The sequence below is a fragment of the Callorhinus ursinus genome, unplaced genomic scaffold (genome assembly GCF_003265705.2).
Source record: "Callorhinus ursinus isolate GAN/ISIS: 27379988/994484 unplaced genomic scaffold, GSC_fseal_2.0 scaffold65, whole genome shotgun sequence".
NCBI lineage: Eukaryota > Metazoa > Chordata > Mammalia > Carnivora > Otariidae > Callorhinus > Callorhinus ursinus.
The window spans coordinates 3,736,489-3,758,583 of NW_027397127.1; the positions used below are offsets into that span (position 1 = coordinate 3,736,489).

General features: G+C 44.7%; 1 protein-coding gene across 3 annotated transcripts in view; it reads left to right on the forward strand.

Annotated features, from left to right (window-relative positions):
• Positions 1 to 22,095, forward strand: part of DCX (doublecortin) — a 119,223-nt gene that overhangs the window by 76,494 nt on the left and 20,634 nt on the right. The window contains exons 4-6 of one of the 3 annotated variants that reach the window (XM_073885769.1): positions 6,736 to 6,838; positions 8,817 to 8,939; positions 16,222 to 16,357. In XM_073885769.1, the coding sequence (XP_073741870.1) occupies positions 6,736 to 6,838; positions 8,817 to 8,939; positions 16,222 to 16,253 (258 nt within the window). In that variant the 3' untranslated portion in view covers positions 16,254 to 16,357. Of the gene's footprint in view, positions 1 to 6,735; positions 6,839 to 8,816; positions 8,955 to 16,221; positions 16,358 to 22,095 lie in introns of those variants that run through there. The other 2 variants (XM_073885767.1, XM_073885768.1) reach the window with 2 other exon arrangements.

A 22,095-nucleotide genomic window follows, 5' to 3' on the forward strand; every position in this document is an offset into this window, starting at 1 on the left:
AGAGGGGAGCGGATTAGGGGGATGGGTTGGCCCGGTGATGGGTATTAAAGAGGGCACGTACTGCATGGAGCACTGGGTGTTATGCGCAAACAATGAATCATGGAACACTACATCAAAAACTAATGATGTAATGTATGGTGATTAACATAACATAATAAAATAAAATTTAAAAAAATGGAGCAGTCTGGAAGAAAAAGAGAATCTAGCAAAGGAAGTTGAGGTGGGAGAAAACCCAGAAGGCTGTGGGCTCCCAGAATCGAAGAGGGGCAAGTATTTAAGGATGAGGACCTGCTCAACTTACGCCCAGTGTTGCTAGGAGGTTGAATAAGATGAATCCGGAGACGAGACCATGGGATTGACAACACGGAAGTCATTGTTGACCTTGACAAGAGCAGCCTTGTGCAGTGAGGGGGATGGAAGCCTGGTTGGATTGGGTCAAAGGGAGAACTGGAATTGTGGAAGAGTACATAAGATACTATAAATGTAGAGGTACTTTGAAAAAAGTAAAAATATTTTACAAATGCAAGTAGCATTGTTATTTTGTCACCAGAGATTTTAGGGAAGTTCAAAACATTGAATAAACATACCTATGCCCACAGAGGTCCTGCAGAACCAAGGAGCTGTTTACCCAGGCAAAAATGTTGTCATGGGAAACCACAAGTAAGACTTCAAGGCAACTACAGGAAAACAACATTGATAAGAAAGCCAGGGTGGTCTCAGAAATGTTGTCTCAGCTCACCAAGCCAACCCTGTGCCAACCTCTGGAGCCCGACGGGGGTTGTAGGCAGGACACGTTCCAGAATAAGAATGGTGGTAACTTTTAGAAAAAGCTGCATCCGTAATGTTTACTGACTCTTTCATTAATTCATCTTGCAAAGGTTGCCAGCCACTGTCTCCATGCACTGGGCACACTGTTGGCAAGACTGGGAAATCAGTGTGGTTTGCCTTCCTCACCGCAAGAGTCCCTCTTCTTCACCACCCGGGCCATGCCTCTTCCCATAGATGCTCCCTGCCCTTCTCTTCACCCTGCGTCTCACCAGTAGGCAACTGTATGTTTTGTTTGCAAGGCTGGTAGACGGGTCCAAGCACTGGTACTCTGGAGAGTTAGAATCTCTGGGACCGTAGTTGATGAGATGCGGGTCTTTTTTTCTAGGGCTACCGAGAAAAGGAATGTTCCTGCCTTTATGCAGTTACCTGGAATATCCTTTACTCCATCTCCATCAGCTGTATCCCACACATCCCTCAAGACTCAGATTCTTTGGCATCTTCTCCTCTGTCACCTTCTCTCCCGCTTCTCGTGATTGGAATTGTTCTCTTTGTCTTCTGTGCTCCCCTTGCTCTTCGTGTCTCTGTAATAGTGCTAGAAACAGCCCGCCTCGTATTCCAATTATTTGTGTGGTTCTGACTTGCTTATTATGTTGGTGACTCTGAAAGCAGGGGCCTTTTATTGTACATGTGTGTATGTCTCACAGAGTTCCTTTGCCATAGTAAGAGCTTCATGAATGAATATTAGTGGAATTGAACTTTCAATGAAAATATTTGGCATGTTGAAAGTGAGTCACGTACATATACAAGACCTTACTTCCTGAAATAGCATTTCCTGCTGAATACTTAGATCATGAGTTGCAGAATCTACTCTATAAGAGCTAACTGCCAGGGGCACCTGGGTGGCTCAGTCGGTTAAAGTGCCCAACTCTTGGTTTCGGCTCAGGTGGTGATCTCAGGGTCATGATCTCTGGATCGTGAGATTGAGTCCGGCGTTAGGCTCTGTGCTCAGTGGGGCGTCTGCTTGAGATTCTCTCTCTCTTTCCCCTCCCTCCCTCTGTCCCCCCAACCTCAAAATAAATAAGTAAATCTTTAAGAACTAACTGCCAGCATCTGGAGATGTGGAGAGTCTAATCAAGCTTAAATCAAGCCACTGAGTGAATTTGTCATTTGCAGCTAATGTGCCTGCTGGTCTTTTTTTTTTTTTTTTTAAGGAAGAACACTGAGTTAATGGTTCAATGTTAATATGAGTTGATTTTATTGATTTTGTGCTGGCAGTCAATTAATTACAAAGACAGGCATCGTGCTTTTGTGTTCTTGTCCCTGACTTAAAGACTCAGGTGTGACTCATGCAAAAGCTGATGTCAGCAAGACCCTCGATCTCTGAGGATGCTGTAAGTGATATCATGATTATTAGATTTATCACTTCTGATGCCACCTCATGAAGGAAATTGTATCTCAAAAAGCTCAGTTGCAAAATTATGCATTTGCCATGTAAGCTAAGGTGGACTTCCTGTTGTGCTACCTCCATGGAATTTTACAAAGCAGGTGTGAGTGTGAGTTTCACTTGGAAATGATTTCTTACGCTCCATTCTTCTCCTTTCTTCTTTTTTTCCTCCTCCTCCCCTCCTTGTCCGCCTTCTCTGCCACATACTCAGTTGCCAGTTACAGTAGTGAATAGGAGTCTTCTTGTTCAGGGGCGCCTGGGTGGCTCAGTCAGTTGAGCATCTGCCTTTGGCTTAGGTCATGATCCTGGGGTCCTGGGATCAAGTCCCGCATTGGGCTCCTTGCTCAGTGGGGGGTCTGCTTCTCCTTTTGCCTGCCCTTCTCTCCCTCTCTCATAGACAAATAGATAAATTAAATTAAAAAAAAAGAATCTTCTTGTCCATAGATTCAAAATATGATCCATAAAGATGCCTTCTTTTTTTCAATCCAGTAGTGTGGTCTAATGAATATCAGGTATTCATTAGGACAAAGGGGGACTCTCCTGTTTTAGGCTCTATGCAAGCCTTTGAATCAGGACGTTAGGAAAAGCATGTTCTCTCAGACAATTGAATTGCTTTGTCCTGAATTGACTCAGGGCAACCTGAGCACTAGTCTCGACGCTGCCATGAGCCATCTGTGTATCCTTGGGCCACTTTGACTCTCTGTGTTTTGGGTTCCTCACATTTAAGATGGAGAGCCTTCTATTTCCCCAACTTTGTAACAAAGGCAGGGAGAGCTGTTGTGTCTCAGTATCCAGGGCCTTTGGGAAAGCTGGGTATTCACATGCACAATGTGAACTTGTCTACATTTGGGAGCCAGTAAAATGTAGGGAGGGATCACACAAGAAACCCGATGCTGAACAGCTGGATTGCAAAATGAATGTTTTCGAAGCCAGCCACATCACTGTGAGTTTGTCAGAAGCATCGGGAGCTTTGCCTTTCTTAGAAGCTCCCCAAAGGAGGGGTTATCCAAAGGCTTTTCCCAAAGCCTGGGTGGGGGCAAAAAGGCTTGGGGTTGGAGGAGGGTGGGTCATTGTTAACAGCAACCCCCAGAGCAATCTGTGAGGGCTTTGTTGTCCTACAATAGGATATCATGGCGTGTCCCTGCAATGACTGCTTTTGAGCTTTTGGTTTTTCTTTTTGGGAGGCAATTTCCACAAGCACCTCCAAAATGAATGTTCTGGTGCCTTTTGGGGGCAGGGTTGATGTTTGAAGTGTTTGCTCAATTCTTTTCATGGCTAGTAGTTGGTTGAGATTTTCTAGGTCTTTTTGAGCCAATCTCCTTATTTACATTTTCCTTTAAAATCATTCATTTCATCTAAATTTTCAAACTAATTAGCATATTTATGCGGAGAAGGACTTCTGAATGCATAATCATTATTCCTTTCTTATTCCTAAATTTGTGTATTTGTGTTACCTTTCAAAACCTTTCAATGCTACTTCCTGTTGTCTGCCAAGATTAATTTCTTTTTTGTTCCTACTTTTCTGCCTTTGCATATCCTTACAAAGCCTCCTTATTTCCCTTACATTTGGTTGAGGCAAAAACAGCCCTTGCTAAATTCTCACTATGTGGTAAGCACTCTACCAGGAACCATGGGGAGATACAGAGAGAGAGATAAACTTGGTGGTTACATTCGGGAAGCCTGGGAAAGATGAGGGGAATACTCATGAGAATACAGGCAGGTCTTGAAACAAAGTGCTACATCCTAGAGGCCACTGCTGGAGGCACACCCAAGGATGAGGCTTCCCTAAATCCATGACCAAAATGAAAGTCAGGGCCAGGGCCAACCTCGAACATGGGGACTTGGCAGGGATCTTCAGGGTCAAGGAGGCGCCAGGGGGCAAACAATTCAGAGACACACTATGTATCAGAGTTCGGGGCTCCAGATTTTCTTGAGCCAAGGTCCAAGATATCCGTGGGAGTCCGCAGCAGGGTGCAGAGCCATGTAGCCTCTGTCATTGGATTTGCCACCAGCACAACATGGAGGATGCTGACTGAACTAACAGTGCCAGTCAGTGACTGCATCATTTGGATGTGGTACGAAGAAATTCCCACGGCACCTACAGATACTCCTATCCTAGCATTCATGACACGACACTGAGATGCTACATCCTAGCATTCAGGACACTCTGTTGAGTATCTCACTCCATCAGATTGGGAGCCCCATGAAGTCATGGACTGAGTCTTACACATCTGCGTCTTCCCAGTGCCTGAACTATGCATGAGTGCTTTGTATTACTGCGTGGCCCAAAGCACAGGCTTTGGAGTCAGATTGATCTGCTTTTGTTTGGCTTCATTACTTTCCACCTGAGTCATTCACGTATTGTCTTGGGCCTCAGTTTTCTCGTCTGTGAAACAGTGATGACAATAATATCAACCTCTAGAATTTGGGGTGAGAGTAAAATGAGATGAAAGATTTGGAAGTACTTAGTAGAGTGCCTGTGATAGAATGAGCATTCAATTAGTGGTGTAGCTCTCATTGTCACGACGTGACCGTGGGATGAATGGGTGAGGGACAAGTGGGCTGAAGAGAGATGTTAGCCTGTTTGATGAGGTCAGGACCCAGGGCTGGGAAGAGGTTTAATAGGAGCAACACTGACAGTTCCCCAAGTCCCCCTCCCTTATCTTGGCATCTCCTGGATGATTGGGAGGCCGAGACAATGGGGATAATCTTTAAGCATCTCTCACTTTGTGTTAATCTTGTAGTCATCTTGGCTGGGTGGGCGAGGATTGAATAGACCCTGGCGGGGGGTGGGTGATGTTATTAATATAAACATTTTTTCAAACGTGAAATATTGCTCTCTGCACCCAGAAAGCTGTTATTAGTTTGGGAGCACTGTGCCTTTGGAAAGCCATTGCTGGCAGCTTGAATGGGTAGCTTAGAACAATTAGAAGCTTTGAACACTTTCAAGCTAAGGATTGGGATAAGAATGTTCTGACTCTATGGTTTCTCCTGGGATTTCCCTGGTGTGCTGGACTAATTATCAGATGTAATTAGGAAGCTGAGAAGTGGGGAGACTGCAGGGAGCAACATACTTTCCCAGGGACCCTCATTTCTTTGTGCAGAAAACGGGTTAGGGAGACTCTCTCTCTGTTGTGGAGAAGCAGCAATGCATAGGGCACTAGAGGGCAGGAAGGATCCTGGGAACATGGCTTTACCAGCAGAGCCTCAAGCCTATGGGGACTCATTGCTCTTGATTAAGTTTTAAGCGGTCAGGACAGTTTCCCCCCTTGTTCTTGAGGGAAGAATGGTATTCGGGGCCACTTCCACGTTCTTGGTCCATTTTTAGCAAAAGTCCAATTTCCTGGGTCCGAATCAATAAGGAACTGGTGCCTTTCTTTCAAAACTCATGAAGATGAAGAGAGGAACTTCCAAATCTTGGTCAGCTGCAGGGTCTGTCTACTGGGGCTGCAGAAGATCTTTCTCATCTGTCTTGGCTTGCACCTTTGGCCCCAGAGTTGGGCTAGGAGCACTATATCTTTGAAGCCCTGAGAAAAGGTAACATCTGCAGGGCCATCTGCTTGTGAACGTTTTTTTTTAAGTGTTTTTTTTTTTTTAAGATTTTATTTATTTTGACAGAGAGAGAGCACAAGTAGGCAGAGGAGGCAGGCAGAGGGAGAGGGAGAAGCAGGCTCCCCGCTGAGCAGGGAGCCTGATATGGGCCTTGATCCCAGGACCCTGGGATCATGACCCGAGCCGAAGGCAGCCACTTAACGACTGAGCCACCCAGGTGCCTCTGCTTGTGAATTTTTTTTAAAAGATTTTATTTATTTATTTGAGAGAGAGAGAATGAGAGATAGCACGAGAGGGGAGAGGGTCAGAGGGAGAAGCAGACTCCCCGCTGAGCAGGGAGCCCAATGCGGGACTCGATCCCGGGACTCCAGGATCATGACCTGAGCCGAAGGCAGTCGCTTAACCAACTGAGCCACCCAGGCGCCCTGCTTGTGAACTTTTATTCAAAGGCAGAGACATTCCCTTTGGACATGGTCTTGAAGTTCTTCTTCTTCTTCTTCTTCTTCTTCTTCTTCTTCTTCTTCTTCTTCTTCTTTTTTTTAATGGAGAGAAAGTGAGTGGGGAAGGACAGAGGGAGAGGGAGAGAGAATCTTAAGCAGGCTCCACGCCCAGCACAGAGCCCAACACGAGGCTCAGTCTCGTGACACTGAGATCATGACCTGAGCCAAAACCAAGAATCGGACGCTTAACTGACTGAGCCGCGCAGGTGCCCTGGGTCATGAAGTTATTCTTAATGCGATGGAAACAAGATTACCACACATGAAACATGGAAAGACAATGGTACTCTTTTGTATCTTTACTTACTGGGGGCTGTGATGCAGACCATAAGCCTGGTAGTTTGAAAAATGGAGATCCCTGGGGGCTAAGGATGATGGCCCAGATGTGAAACTTTTCCCGCCTGCCAACATGATATTAAGTTTATTGTCACAAGATAATCACATGTCAATCCAATGTCTCTGCTCTCTCCACAGGTAACCTGTCTCCATGATTTCTTTGGTGATGACGATGTGTTTATTGCCTGTGGTCCTGAAAAATTTCGCTATGCTCAGGATGACTTTTCTCTGGATGAAAACGGTAAGCACAACCACTGGACTTTATTGCTCCATTGTTCACCCTCCTTCTGTCCCTTAGGATTTTCATGGGTTCATATGGCCTAGAGAACATCCATGCATGGACCCTCAAGGGCAAATATTGTTAGTCTTTCTCCTGTATGTTTGGATATGTGAGTCACGAAGTGAAAGGTTGACTGAATGTCCCAGATTCCCAGCCTCCAAACTCAATAAAACACTCTCTGCCCCAATGGTGACTATATTTCTTGAACTACATATTGTGTCACATGGGCTGACAGGTGCAAACTATGGGAAGGAATATTTGGAGTCAGAACTTGGATATTATATGTATACTTTTTTCTAGTCAACATCCTCCAGGGACTTGGCTCATGTTGATGGTTCCATTTTAGAAAGATTTTCCACTGTGTTCGTAGTGTCAAATCTTTCCCGTCTTCCCACTTTCTGGCTTGCTTCCCCATTCCCCTTACTTTGTGACTCAGGATTCCAGAGGTTGTTAATCTCAGGAAAGAGGTAAACATCTGCCCACTTCCCTTTGCTTGAAGCCAAGTTCCATGTAGAAGTTAATGGTGAATTAGTTCATACAGTGACAAGGTTAGGATATGATCTTGATGCGAAGACACATTCAAAACATCTTTCCCAATTATGAGGGGTAACGTGTGAGAAAAACAAACCAAGTTGTATTAATATAGACTTTACCAACTGCTCGAGTGACAAGGACCCTGACAGAGGTGGCATTTCTGCTGTGTTCACTTTGAGAAGAGACAAATGGCCATAGAATAGCTAAACAAATCCCAGGCTATCTCCAGTTTCCTATACCTTCTACATCTCCGGCTCTGGACAGTGATCACTGAAGTTCATCAACCAAAACAAGAAGTTAAATAAACAAAAATGAGCTTTCTGCTTAACTCAGTTTCCCCAAAAAACTCAGTTTACCAGAAAGGATCCCCTAATCTTTCTGGGTAATTGATATCTCAATATATCTTTAAGTAGGAGGTGACAAGGAAGTGTCCAAAGAAAAGACTGCCCTCTACCTAGCCGTGTGGTTCCACTTTGAGCCGCATGGCGCAAGGTTGGAAAACCTGCGGTGGAAAGAGCACTAGATTTGGACTTCAGAGACTTGGTTGCTAGTCCTGGTTCTGCTATTTTCTTGCTTTGTGGCCCTAAGCAAGAGGCTTACACTCTTTGTAGCCTCACCAGCAAAGTGAGTATAATTCTCCTAATGCGTTAGCACAATCAGTGCCCCCAAATTACCACAGTAGGGATGCTGAGTGACCTGCATAGGAAGGTGCCCCGAGCGGGCAGACTGAGGTTGAGGCAAGTAGCAGAAACATTTGGCGGACGCCCCTACACACCCAAGAGCTTTCTATAAGCTCTGAGCGACAGAATCACTGCTGGCTCATTTATTCATTAAACCAGCATTGGGATTTATGATCATGCGTTTTGAAAATAAAAAAGAGCTCTATCAATGCATGGTGGTGGTGGTGGTGATAGTGCCTATTCATAAGATGACATGACTTACAATACATGGCATGTAATGAACGGTAAATGGTAACTCCCTCTTCTTCCTTTAAATTACTCATGAATGTTCATCTGTGTGGCTGCAGCCTCTGAGCTGTCAATCTCTTCTCCAAGGAAATTAATTAATTATGTCAACAGGTGCTATTCTGAGACATGGCTGGGGCGCCCACAAATGATCAAGTTGACTATTTAATAACCCACCCAACCTGCTTTTCAACTCCTTCCCTTGTTTCCATAATCCAGGGATTTAAACACCTGGCTTGGCCCAGATGACTTTTGAAAGTTTCTCCCATGCCTCCCCCCCTTCAGAGCCGTCATTCCTACAAACAATGAGGACCACCATGTAGTCCTGAGCCATCGGGTACTTTGGCCTGTGGTGGTTATTCCAGTTTCCAGAAGTTGGTAATATGCCAAAGGCTCGCTTCTCCCGTGGCTTTCCTGAGCTGTCTGTTCTTTTCTACCAGAATGCCGAGTCATGAAGGGAAACCCATCGGCCACAGCCGGCCCAAAGGCATCTCCAACTCCTCAGAAGAGTTCAGCTAAGAGCCCCGGCCCTATGCGCCGGAGCAAGTCTCCAGCTGACTCAGGTAACGACCAAGATGGTGAGTGCTCTTCTCCTAAGTGTGCACGCTGACTTCATTGACAGAGGCCCGCACCCTCTGCATGCAGGGGAATGAGTTCCTCATGCACACCGCTGTGTCTCCATGACACCAGTTCTCTCAGTTCAGGGACTAAACAGTCAAACTTGTTTGGAGTCATGGAGACACAGCTACTAACCCCTGATCCTACTCAGATGGATGCAGCCCGGAACTCTGGCCTATCTGCCATGCTTGCTGTAATGCGTATTGTCCTGTTCGTTTTCATAGTCATCATCTTCCACATCATCCGGCAAAAGCATAGTCAAGGAAATAATCAAGTCAAGCATAAACGTGAAATAGAAACCAAAATCGGAAACAAAAATGTAAAAAAAAAAAATTGCCACCCTAAAGTGTTAACAGAGTTGATGTGCTTGAGCTTCAAATTTGACTTTGAACTTTTTAGAGGTCAAAACGAAAAGAGAAACGAGATAATTTGCATCATTCCCACAGCGAGAAAAATATATATATAGGCCAGGTTCTGAAAGGAAACACAGAGATTTGTCACACAGGATTTTAATTAGTGGATAGTGAGTGATCAAAAAAAAAATGTGGTCTATGGATCCCTGCCAATGCATGAACTATTTATCAGTCTGTGACAAGATTAGAAACTTGTGCCAAATGCAAATTATGCCACTAAGCAAACATTTACTTCAGCTGACTCTTTTTTCCTAGCACGATTTTTTTGATAAAGGCAGCAGTGTGTTCTTTTAAGTTCTGGTGCAAAAGCTTGCACCCGCAGTTTGAGTGACACTGAGCTGAAAGGCAGAAGGCCACAGAAGTTCAAGTTTAGAAGCTTAGTAGAGTCAGGCACAGACAGTGTGAGTTCTTCACGGGAAGGAAATTGTATGGTCCGGGAGACTCACATTCGTCGTCCCGAGGCTCAGGGCTCACCATGTGAATTCTTCTAGCCTGGGAGTCTGGGAGCTTTGGGGCAGAGAGCACAAACGCTCTTTATCTCTTCTTCGGTTTGAGGCAGCTCGAGGAGCCTGCTGGCTTTGAAATGCTCGTGGCCTAGAAAAACAGCCTGTCCTGCCGGCCTCACACTGCCAGGAGCATGCACATCACCAGCCATTTTTTTTTTTCCCTCGGGCAGAAGGAACTAAATGGTGAAGAGGCAGCTGGAGCTTTTCATACTTCCATGTCTTTGCTCACCCCATTTCCCTGCACCTGGAATGCCATCCCTTGAGCCTACCACTCCTCTTTGCTTGAAAATGTCTGTTCATCCTTCAACACCTCAAATAGAAATAGGTTCATTTTCTGCAATATCGTAGCATGTTCTTCCTGTGTCTGGGGTAAGATTCACCACACTGTGTTGTAAAGTCTGTATTTACCTGTCTACTTCCCCCACTAAATACTGGGCCCCTCAAGGGCAAGACGTCATGTTCGTTTTGTATCCTCAGTGCTGAGCACAGTGCCTGGGTCCTAGTCGATGCTCAAATAATGTTTGTGAGTGAACAGATGCATAAGAGCACCTATTTCACCCAGCATGGTGCTAGAGACTTAGTTAGCACTTAGGGAATATTTGCTAAAGGAACAAAAGTACATGTGTTTGGTGATATTTTGGTGAAATGTACAAAACAGTACATGCATCTATCTAAGCAAATTTATATTGCTCACACTATGAAGACCTAGGTTTTAACACTTGGGTTAAAAATGAAATTATTTGTACAAATTCCAGGCAGGGCCTTGCAAAAAAAAAATAAAATAATAATAATGGACTTTCAACACTTGATCAAGATTCATAAGATCCGGCAATAACTGCTTAGCCAGTCATTTCTTTCAGAAATATCACTGACCATTTCTGGGATTTCTAATCTATATTATCTCTTGCTATGAAGCAAATTACCCCCAAACTTAATGGCTTAAAACAACAAATATTTATTATTTTATCATTCCTGTGGGTTAGGAGTTTTGGATTGCTTAGCTCTGTGGTTCTCTCTGGCTCAGGATATCTCATGTAGTTGAGGTCAAAGTGTCAGTGGGGGCCACAGTCATCTGAAGGTTCAGCTGGGACTGTAGGGTCCACTTCCAAGATGGCCGTCAGCAGGATCTTCTCCCAGACAGTGATTCAGGAGAGTGAACAAGGACGAGGATGTAGTGTGTTTTTTGATCTAGTTTCCGAAGCCACACACTGTCACTTGGGTTTTAGTCTATTCATTAGAAGCAGTCATTAAGTCCAGTCCACATTCAAGGAAAGAGGAATCAGTCTTCACCTCTTGAGGGGTGGTGGACCTGTTTTTAGACTGCCAAGAATTTGTGGACCTGTTTTTAAACCACCACATAATCTATTAGTTAAAAATGCTGAGGCGGCAGCAGCTTGAAGTCAATAGATTCTCTGCAGACTGTATCCAGGTGGGTTATCCAGCACATGTGAACGCAACCACCTGTAATTAAACACGGCTTAAACATATGTCCAATTATTGATCACCAGCATGCTAACTACAGAATTTCCCTTCTGGAAACAATGCACCTCACTAACTCTAAGATATCAGAGACAAAGAGGGAAGAGGGAATACATTAGGACTCGATGAATACTTGTCAAATTAAAAGGAGTTTTAATAGATCCCAACCCAGGCAAAGGCAGGCAAGATCTGCTTTTGCTCCTTCAGAACTCCCTTGCTAAAAAGAAGGAATGAGGGGCGCCTGGGTGGCTCAGTCGTTAAGCGTCTGCCTTCGGCTCAGGTCATGATCCCAGGGTCCTGGGATCGAGCCCCACATCGGGCTCCCTGCTCAGCGGGAAGCCTGCTTCTCCCTCTCCCACTCCCCCTGCTGTGTTCCTTCTCTTGCTTTGTCTCTCTCTGTCAAATAAATAAATAAAATTCTTTAAAAAAAAAAATAAAAAAAAATAAAAAGAAGGAATGAGGGTAGATTCACACACACAAGATAAAAAGAGTAAGCAGTTTGAGGCGGGGAAAGGGGACTTGACTTGGCAGATATCAGAACCACAAACAGCCCTTACTCCCTACCAGCAACAAATCAAAAGTGGTGTTCTCATGAGAGAGAATGTAAATCTTTATTTCAGATAGTTCATGAACATAAATGAAGCCAAGCTCTAGTCTGGCCAGCCTTAATGGCAATTTCCAGAACGTTTGAACTCATCGCAGATGATGTGTCTGTATCTTCAGCATGATTTCAGCCCCAAAGCGTAAAAGGAACTATGTGACATGACCTTGTCATTCCGTGGCAGTTTAGAGCCATGTCTAGGCCATCCACGTAGTGAACATTTCACGGGGGCAAAGCTGATCTCAGGCAAAACAGTACTTTAGGTAAGGTTTGGATTTGACATACCCATTTTCCCCTTTCCGCCTCCAAGTCACTCAGGACCATTCCAAGCTGGGAAGGGGAGGGGCCAGGATATGGACGAGAAGAGGGAGTCATCTGTGTGGCAAGGCCCAGTGAGACCATTTCCCAGCTTTTGCTGGGAGGCTCAGGGCTCACCATGTGAATTCTTCTAGCCTGGACATGCAAGTTCTCGCATGTCTAAGAGGTAAAAACCATTTTCCAACATTATCAGTTTTTTCCAATTTACAGAGGTGTACAATAGCTTCCATGAAACAAGAACTGGATAGCCAGAAGGATGAGCTATAGACAATACATAATTTTGCCTCAGCAGGTGTAAGGTTTTTCTCAGCTCTCAGCAAGGGACGCAGGTTAATACACATTTAACCGAAAAATAATGGTGTGGAGTGGGGCTGAAATTCTTTGTTCTTTTCTAGAACATGGCAGTGCTGCCCTGTTTCCACCCTGGGTTAGTCTGTCTTGGATCTGGGACTTGTGGGATGGCTTCACATTTTTTTCATTCAACCTGAGTAACTCAAGGTTGAGGAAGATAGGTCATTTCCAGGGAATTTTAACTACCTTCCTTTGAAGGCAAACGACAGCCAAAAATGTTCCTCTGCAGCAGGGATTCAAACCAAACGAAACATTGGCTCAGTTCAGGTTCAGCTAAAGGAATGTTTTGATGTTCTAGTTCATTAGAAAATATATAAGTTTAATTCTGGTTTGAACAAGTTTGCTAGATTTTCAAATATTTTTTAAAAAGAACAGAGCAATGGAGTTGGGAGAAAGCAAATATTTATTTAAAGCTATAAAATAAAACAACTCTTTCAGAGGAGGGTACTAATGAATGAATAAGAGAAATGAGCCAATTAGACATCCATCCATATATATGTGTGTACATTTGATCCAAGTCATGGTTCAGTTAATATCTGGGTTCAGTTTGCCTTGAGGTTTAGTAAATTGATGCGATCTGGTCTGTAATTTGCGTCATTATTTGATTCCTTGGTCCTTAAGTTGTCTTTTTTTCTGTTCTTCCCATGAATAAATCAAACTCTGTATACTTTATTCCCTTTGAGTTCAATCCCCACTCCTGCCAATACTGAGGGCGCCCCAAATGGAATGTCTGTTGCTAAGCCCTACACGTTAAGGAAGGATTTGGTTGTCTATATAATATTGCTAGAAGGAGTTCTCATTCTCGCTGGGCAGAGCTGATGGACTCTTAGAATCCAAGTCCCATTAGCCATGTCTGCCTTTAAAGTAGGACAGGGGACTGTGGTAAGTAGATCAAATCTGAGCCCAGAGGTCTCCTATGGGGGGGTTGAAGAATGCTTGTATAGTGCCCCCATTTTGATTAACCCAGGACTTGCCATTTTGATGGGCAAAAAGGCAAGCCTGGCCTGAGAGCTGCAGGAAGACCTTTCTGAAGCTGTCTCTTGCTGTTTCCATTTCAGCCATGAATGTGTTAACTTTTCCTTTTTCTGCAACTACCCCCAACTGAATTGAATTGAATTAAAAGGACAAAGTAGCTAGTTGCTGGGAAGGAATCTTTTCTTTTTCTTTCTTTCTTTCTTTCTTTCTTTCTTTCTTTCTTTCTTTTTTTTTTTTTTTTTTCCTGAAGGAGCCTCCAAGGAAGCTAATTACCCACCCTGGTAGGCTGAGAGAATTGTAATGTGATAATTAGTTCGCTGTTGTTCAGCAGTAAGTCATTGTTGTAGCAACTCAATATTCCCCACCCTCCTTCCCCCAACCTATGCATACCTAGTCCTGAAAGTCAAATCTTCCCTGTTCCCAAAGCCCCGAGGAAGAATGGATTCGCTACCAAAATATACAGCTTTTGTAAGGGGGGGTCAAGGCATACAAAACAGCGGTGTGGGGGGGGTGTCCATGGGAGAATCGTATCCAGGAGTATTTCTCTTCTGAACCCAGCAGGCAGCTTTAAGTTGCCTAAGGAGGGACCTAGCTGTTCTGCCCTTCCTGAACATGGCTGTCTGGACCAGCTCTGTCCAGTAGAAATATAATGTGAGCCTTGTAGATCATTTTCCATTTTCTAATAGCCACAGTTAAAAAAGATCAAAGAAACAGGTGAAATACGTTTTGATAATATATTTTACTCAATGCAATATATCCAAAATATTATCATTTTGACATGCAATTGAAGTAAAAAAATTCTAAGGAGGTATTTTCCATTCTTTGAAATCGGGTTGTATCTTACACTGAGAGCACGTCTCAATTCTGGCTCGCCCCGCTTCAGATGCTCAAAGGCAACATGTGACTAGTGGCTCGTGTATTAGACAGCACAATAACTTTCCTCTCTGTCTAAGAGAGGTTCAAGATAACCACCTTCGATGTAGATGAGATGCTGTGCACTTTGCAAAACACTTCCAAATCCATCACCTCAGTTGTCACGCATAATAGCACCATGAACGAGGTTGGGAAAGGAAAATCATCCAGTTTTTGTTCTTTTAGACCGGGGGGCTTAGATGGAAGGAGGTTCAGTATCTTGTGGTCTCCTCAATGCCGTGCAACTGTTTGGTACCTAAGAGCTAGAGCCCAGCTATCTTGACTTCCAGGCAGGCAAGCCTTGTGCTGTCTTTAAGACAAGGTGTGGAAGCTCCGGAGTGGTAAATAGAAAGTTCTCTGTTGGCTGGTCTTTGCTTCTCTGCTTCTTTCCACCTTCCTTCACATCCAGGCAAGGGATGTGGGGAGGCTGGGGAGTGGAGTGGCCTCGGTGTCATTCTCTTTCTGCTGCTGTGAGTACAGCTATGAGGAATTAGGCACCTCTGTTTCCAGTGCCCGGTCCTAGACGTACCATCGGCTCCCCTACTGTCACTCCAAGGGTAAGTGGTGCCCTTGGCAAAGCTGTGGGAAGAGAAAAGCATCCCTTGCCCCTCGCCCATTCTGATTCTTTCTAAAGCCACAGCTTATGTCTAGTTTCAGTGGAAGAACTGCCCTACATCTAAGGCAACATTTCCGTCATCACTGGAGAACCACTTAGGAAATTGTTGAAGCAAGCAATGTAATGGTGGCCACTGAGCACGCTGCGGGGCATGGGATGTGGTGGTGTTGACCCATCTCCCTGTAATAGGGGTCCTATCAGCCTGCTGCAGTCTGAGACTTGTGTTTAAATATAATTGAATCTCTGGAGTTTTGGTGGGACACCTAGTAGTGCTAGGTGCTACGGGGAAAAGGAGTAAGATGAATTCCCTGTCACTAAGAATTGGGGAAGCAGCAGACATATAAATTTGATTAAAAATTTTATTTACATATACGTATATAGTTCTTATTATGTGCCAAGCAACTGTTCTCACCACCTTATACGTATTAACAGATTTAATCTTTACAACAATCTTATGAGGGAGGCACAATTACCCCCATTTTGCAGCTGAAAAAGCTGGAGCATATGAAAGCTAAGTTACCTGCCCAAGACCACACAGCTAATCGGTGGGAGAGCTGGGGTTTGAACCCAGGCAATCTGGCTCCCCAGTCCACCATTTAACCATTGCACCGTGGTGCTAAATAGGAGTTAACAGTAATGGTGTGTTTGAGTGCCCAGTGAATGGGAGATGCAGGCAGTAAGTGCTTAAGAGAAGTCTTCCTGGAAAAACTGGGGCTTGTGGGAGGGTTATATGTCAATTGATAAGGAAATGGATTACTTCTGGCAGGGGGGGAAAGCATGAACAAAAGATCAGGGGTGGTGATAAATATAGCATATGAGAGTACAGGGAGGTGGCTGTTAAATCTACATCTCCAGCCCCAACCTTCCTTCCGGATGTTAATCTCATGAATGCCTACCAGACAATCCTACTTAAATGTACCAAATACAATGTGTCTAAAAACCAAAAACATTTCCTCCTCCAATTCCTTGTCTGATGATAGAATAAATTCTATTCTATTCCCCGGGTCCAGTGTCTTCGCATCATCTTTGATTCTTCCTGTGCTTTAATCCTTCAAGCCCACCATATGCCGCTGTTGAAGAACCTTTGAAACATCTCCACATTACTCACACGGGAATCCCTACCTTGCCCTCATCACCTGATGCCGGGGTTACTCCGCAGACTCCAAAGTAGCATCTCTGTCTCAAATCTCGGTCCCTTTATGCATTTGGTGTGGTGCCAGCATATTTCTCATCCTAAAAACGCATTTCCAACACGTGACACGGCCCCCCTCTGCTGCTGCAGAACCTTCAGTGGCTCCACACTGAATTCGTGGACCACCTCCATGGTAATGGCTGAGAGAGTAAAAAGAGAAATGCAGAGGGCCAAGCACAAGGGCTACGTTTTCAGAAGCACAGCAATAAAAGGGAAAGACCAAACAGCAATGGGCTTCGTTCAGAAAAATTTCAATCCTCGAATGCCTGACCTGCTAGCCAAAGAAAGTCCTCAGCCCATAGAGATTGATAAATCATCCCTTGTAGAAGGGGGTTTCCAAACTCGGTGCCTATAGGTTGCGTAGTTACTCATGTCCTTCCATTTCTAGTAGTGGCAATATTAAGAGAAGATGATGTCATTATGAAGCCCTTTCTATGCGCTAAGGCACTTAGCTAAGGATTTCATGTATAGTCTGCCATGTAATCCTTAGAACAACAACGATTGAGTTAAACAGTCTTTTCATTCAAATGTTACAGACGGGGCAACGGAGACCTTCAGAGGTTGGGGGACACCCGAGGTTACACATCCAGGATGAGCCACGATTTAGAACCTTGGCTGGTTCCAAAGCATGTGTTCTTTCTACAGATTAAGAGCAGTGCAGTGTTTTCTAGTTTCTACCCCAGGAAAACAGTAGTGAGCATAGACAACAGGCTCGCTCCGCCAGAAACATGTTCTCAGCAAAACCACCTTCAACAAGAAACAAATGTTGTCAGCATTATCAAGTCAGGGAAAACAATCCTGGCACTCCAGCAGCCTCCTTACAGATGTCCTCTTCTTGCGGGACATTGATCTGTGTCAAAATATTGCAAGAATGGGTATACATGTTTGTTTTGCAAATTCTTGTCTCCTGATTTAGAAGATTCAAAGCTGCATGCTGCCCAAGACTCTGTAGGAAATAGATTTAAAATTCCACTTCCAACTCCCGAAGTGATGGTATCTCACAACCTATGATTGAATTTGGCCTGGGAACCAGCCCTCTGGTGGGATCCGTGAAGAACTATTCCTGTGCCCTCAGTTCGAGCTTCCCTCTGGTGTGGATGGGTCTGGGGAGAGGGGCACAAGCTTTTCCACTGAGCAGAAACAATTAGCCATACCAGTCCAGACACCCATCCCAAGGGTGTCTTTGGAATGAATGTGTAAAAACCACAGGCTCTGTCTCTTGGCCTTGTTCTGAAGTAAGTTGAAACCACCTTGGTTCTACTTGGATGGCCTTCCAGAAAAACTCCCTGTATATGTAGGGAGAAAACAGGGTGTGTATGAACTGGAATGCAGGAACATGTAGAGCATCTCAATATGAGGAAAAATGAGGAAGTGGCTGAATTATATATATATATATATTTATTTAATTTTATTTATTTATTTGAGAGAGAGAATGAGATAGAGAGAGAGAGCATGAGAGGGGGGAGGGTCAGAGGGAGAAGCAGGCTCCCCGCCGAGCAGGGAGCCCGATGCGGGACTCGATCCCGGGACTCCAGGATCATGACCTGAGCCGAAGGCAGTCGCTTAACCAACTGAGCCACCCAGGCGCCCTGGCTGAATTATATATTGAGATCTCCGTTTGCAAGGCATTACGGAATGAGAGAAGACAAGACAGAGAACCAATCACTGTAAGGTCACGGTGGGAGGCATATGATGTGCAAATCCCAGAGGTCACCATCCATTGAAGAGAAGCAATTTTTACCCTTTCAGCAAGTCCTACTCTCTCTGAACTTCTATATTCTTGTGATTAAAAGGAGACCACTAATTGCTGGCCATCATTTCTTGGGGTTATCAGGAGAATCATGTGAACTTATATATGGCAAAATGGTTTGAAAACAATTATAGAAATACAACTGCAATTATTAAGACGGCTCTCAAATTATTGTCATGGCTTTTTTTTTTTTTTTTTGACTGGGTTATTTTTAGTGAGCAATATTTCAAAACAGACATCCAACCAAAACCAATGGGCTTGGGATTAGAATGGGAGGAAAAGCCAGAGCTAAGTGAATGAGCGTTATCGATTTGGTCTCCTGGCAAAGGTTGGGTAAAAAGTAGATGCCAAGCCCTCCCCTTTCCTTTCTGTGTCATTCTGGCCATCCAAACTTGAACCCATAAAGTATAATGACTTGTCTAACTTGCTGCCCAGACAGTTCTATAATTTCCACACCTGGGACTACTTACACCCACCTTACGTGCAGCTGCATCCCAATTTCCAGGGATCAGTCCAGCCTCCAGACAAGGGAATCCATAGTCTAGGAGCTCAGCATCAACTCTGTTTAGCTGGTGACCATACTCTGTCCTTGGTTGTCCATGCCAGAAATTGGACTCTCTCCCTGTTCTTTGGGAACTGACTCAACCTGTCTTATTCCTTACTCCTGGGAACCCATTTCCCCCATACATGCAGATCCCTGTGAATAGGTACGTCAGCCTAGTTACCTTACCAGCCATTTTTTTGTTTGGGTTGGTCTTGCTCCATTCCGACAGAGCCAAGGATTTGGAAGATGAGCGCTGGGGCAAGGGCAGGCATAATGATTCAGAGAAGCTAGGGAGCCAAGACTGTGTGCCAAGCCAAGCTTGGCCATTGTGCTGCATCGCTGAAGGGCAGCAGCTGAGGGGAGTAACGGACATAGCACAAATACCATCTTCCCAGAAAGCTCCGTGGTGTGACGGAAGTTGCATGCCATGCTGGCTGCTCTGTCTGCTACTGTTTCATGACACTGTCTATGATCCCCAGTTGTTTTGGCGAATAAAAGAAGGTTCTTGCTACATACTTTCTAATCTAAACTAGATAAGTGCCATACAAGTCCAGTAGATGCGTGTAAGTTCTGGCATCTAGTTCTACCTTGTCCTATTCCTCTCTTTTCTCCACCAACTTCTCTGCCCCCCTTCCTTCCTCCATCAGAAAGTTGTCCTAGGAAGGAGTCTCAGAAGCAATTTGTTAATAAAAGCAAGAGTGATGTAGCAAAAACTGAAACACACATAGGCTTTGGAATCAGAGAGACGTGTGTTCAAATCCTGACTTTGCTATCCCTAACTGGAGCAGCCTCTCTTTCCTCATTGGAAATGAAAATACAACTAAAAGAGGCTGTGTTTTTTTTGGCTGGGGGGGGGGGGAGGGGTGCATGCAGAATGAGTGCCTGACCTATCAGACACTGAAGAAGCACTAATTATTAGCTTGGGTTTTATTGATAAGATTGAAAAGATGGCCTAGGAGACTGAGAAGTCCTTGATGTACCTTGTTGTAGAGGGAAAAACCTGCCCTGTACAACGAGAAAAAAAGGAATGAAAAGATTTGGACTCTGAGGAAATAAAAGTGGCCACAGTGAGACAGGGCTGTGGTTCTGAGCAGGGCAAGGAGAAAGACAGACAAGTCAAAGGGGGCAGAGTCTCCTCTGGTGCATCCCCAAATGGCAGCTGAGCATTAGAAGCTCAAAGACAGGAGCTGAGGATATTTAGTAAAGAAAAATGAAGGACGATGACGGATGTCAAGCAGTGGTGTTATTTCCAGCCACTCTCACTATGAACTGTCATGGCCATCCGTGTGGATTGACCAGTGTGAGACCATGCATGGTTCGTCAGACCCTCTTTGCAATTTTTTCCTGCTCCTTCTCTTACTTGACATCTATATGAATTGGCTTCAGAATCCATATCAAATGGCACACTCCCAGGTATTTTTTCCCACGTGTGAATGCATTTTTATCTAGTCTGTGAGCGTAGGGGCTCCTTCAGCTTGGGAGGACTTGACACCTGCTTGTGCGTGTCTACGTTCTCTCATGTCTCCATGTCCATCTTTGGGTTTTAGTCCATCAGGAAGTCTGGGCAAGTGTATGCATTTTCCAACACTGAAGTGAGTGGCAGTTAAGGTATTAAAAAAATTATTTTCAAAATGCTTGGTGAATGTGGATGACAAAATAAAGCCTTTTATTACAGATAGCTTAAGATTGACTAGCCGGGGAGTGGCAGAGAGTCAACATAGACACACACACACAGACTAGAGAGAGAGGTATTGATAAGATATGGATTTAGGTATTACCCCTAAATTTTTTGAGTTAGAGAGTTTCCGAGGATATTGAGAAAATTACTGGAAGTTGCCCAAGAACCTGTCTGTGCAGCTCTATGGCCAATAAATAGGTGGAAACTGCCTCACCCACAGACATGCTTGTGGTTCACATTTTCTCCATTTTGGCAAGACCAGTGCGCTCACCCTCAGCTAGATGAGGGTGTAGGTGAAAAAGATTGTTTTTCACATGGGGAAATCAGTAAGTATAGTAACCACAGCTGTGTAGTGTGGCTGACAAATGCTGGGGAGCTCCAATCCGTTGTTGTCAAAGAATGCATCGATCCCGTGGAACAAATTGCCAGAACTTACCTGGGGATGCCTACATCTGTTAGACTTCATGGCTGAGGTCAGGGTTCTTCGGGAAGACTTGCATTACATCAGCTCAGACTGATCTCCAAGATTGTTCTCTAGCTTGAATACTACCTGTCAGGTCCTGCTAGGAAGGCCTTCAGGCACTGTAGATGACCCAGCAACTCCTTCCTTTTCCTGTAATGGACTACTTTGATCCACTGTGGCTCCACACATTCTTGCCTTTTCCACAGTGCCTCCTTCATTCACCAGAAAGCCTAGTGCCCTGGCCAAGCCTGGCACCCACAGCCTCCATGCTGGTTGGCACAGATCACGTTCTTCTTGGCGTGGCTTGCCGGTGCATGCATATAACACTCTAAGCTTATCTGTCCTCTAGGTCTCTACCTTCTGCCTTGTCCCTTCTCTCCCTCTCCATTGCTTTAAGGCATCATCACCTCTCACCTGGATTCATGCATTGTCTTCTTTTTTAAAAAAATTTATTTTAAATAAGAATTTAAAGAGAGTGGGGGAAGGGGCAGGGGGAGAGAGAGAGAATCCCAGGCACGCTCCACACCTAGCACGGAGCCTGATGCCGGGCTCGATCTTACCACTGAGATCATGACCTGAGCCGAAATCAAGAGGAGGACGCTTAACTGACTGAGTCACCCAGGCGCCCTTGGACGGGTGCATTGTCTTCTAACCGATCTCTTTGTTTCTACGTTTCTACCCTTACCTCAGCCCACCCCACCAACCCCACCCCAGCTTTATCACAGCAACTGGAGTAATAGTTTTAAAATGCAAAATTGAGAGTATCACTTTCAGATTTCTTTCACAAACGAAACCCCCAAAAAAAGGCCCCACAAAAGGCCCCCACGGCCCATGTCCTCTCCCGTCTCACATCTTGGAACTCCCTGCTGGCACCCTGTTTTTGAGCCATTTTGGGCTATCTGTACTCTATAAATACACGGTATTCTGTTACACTCCCGTGTCCTTGCCCCTAATGGTACAATCCTAAAGTCTAGAATACCCTTTCTGCCCTCTGCCTAAGCAGGTCCAGTTCATCTTTTTGTAATGGCTTTATTGAGATACAATTCACATAAGAATTGACTCCTTTAGAATGTACAGTTCAATGGATTTTAGTTTAGCCATAGAGCCGTGTCATGGTCACCAGGATTGCCAGAACATCTTTACCCCTCTAAAAGAAACTCTGCACCTATTAGGAGACACTTCTCATTTCTCCCCAGCTACCCACTTCAACCCTGGCCAGCCCCTGGCACCGGTCCATCTACTTTCTGTCTCCATAGATTTGTCTCCAATTATTCCAGGGTCATCTTTCAAGATTTTTTTTTTT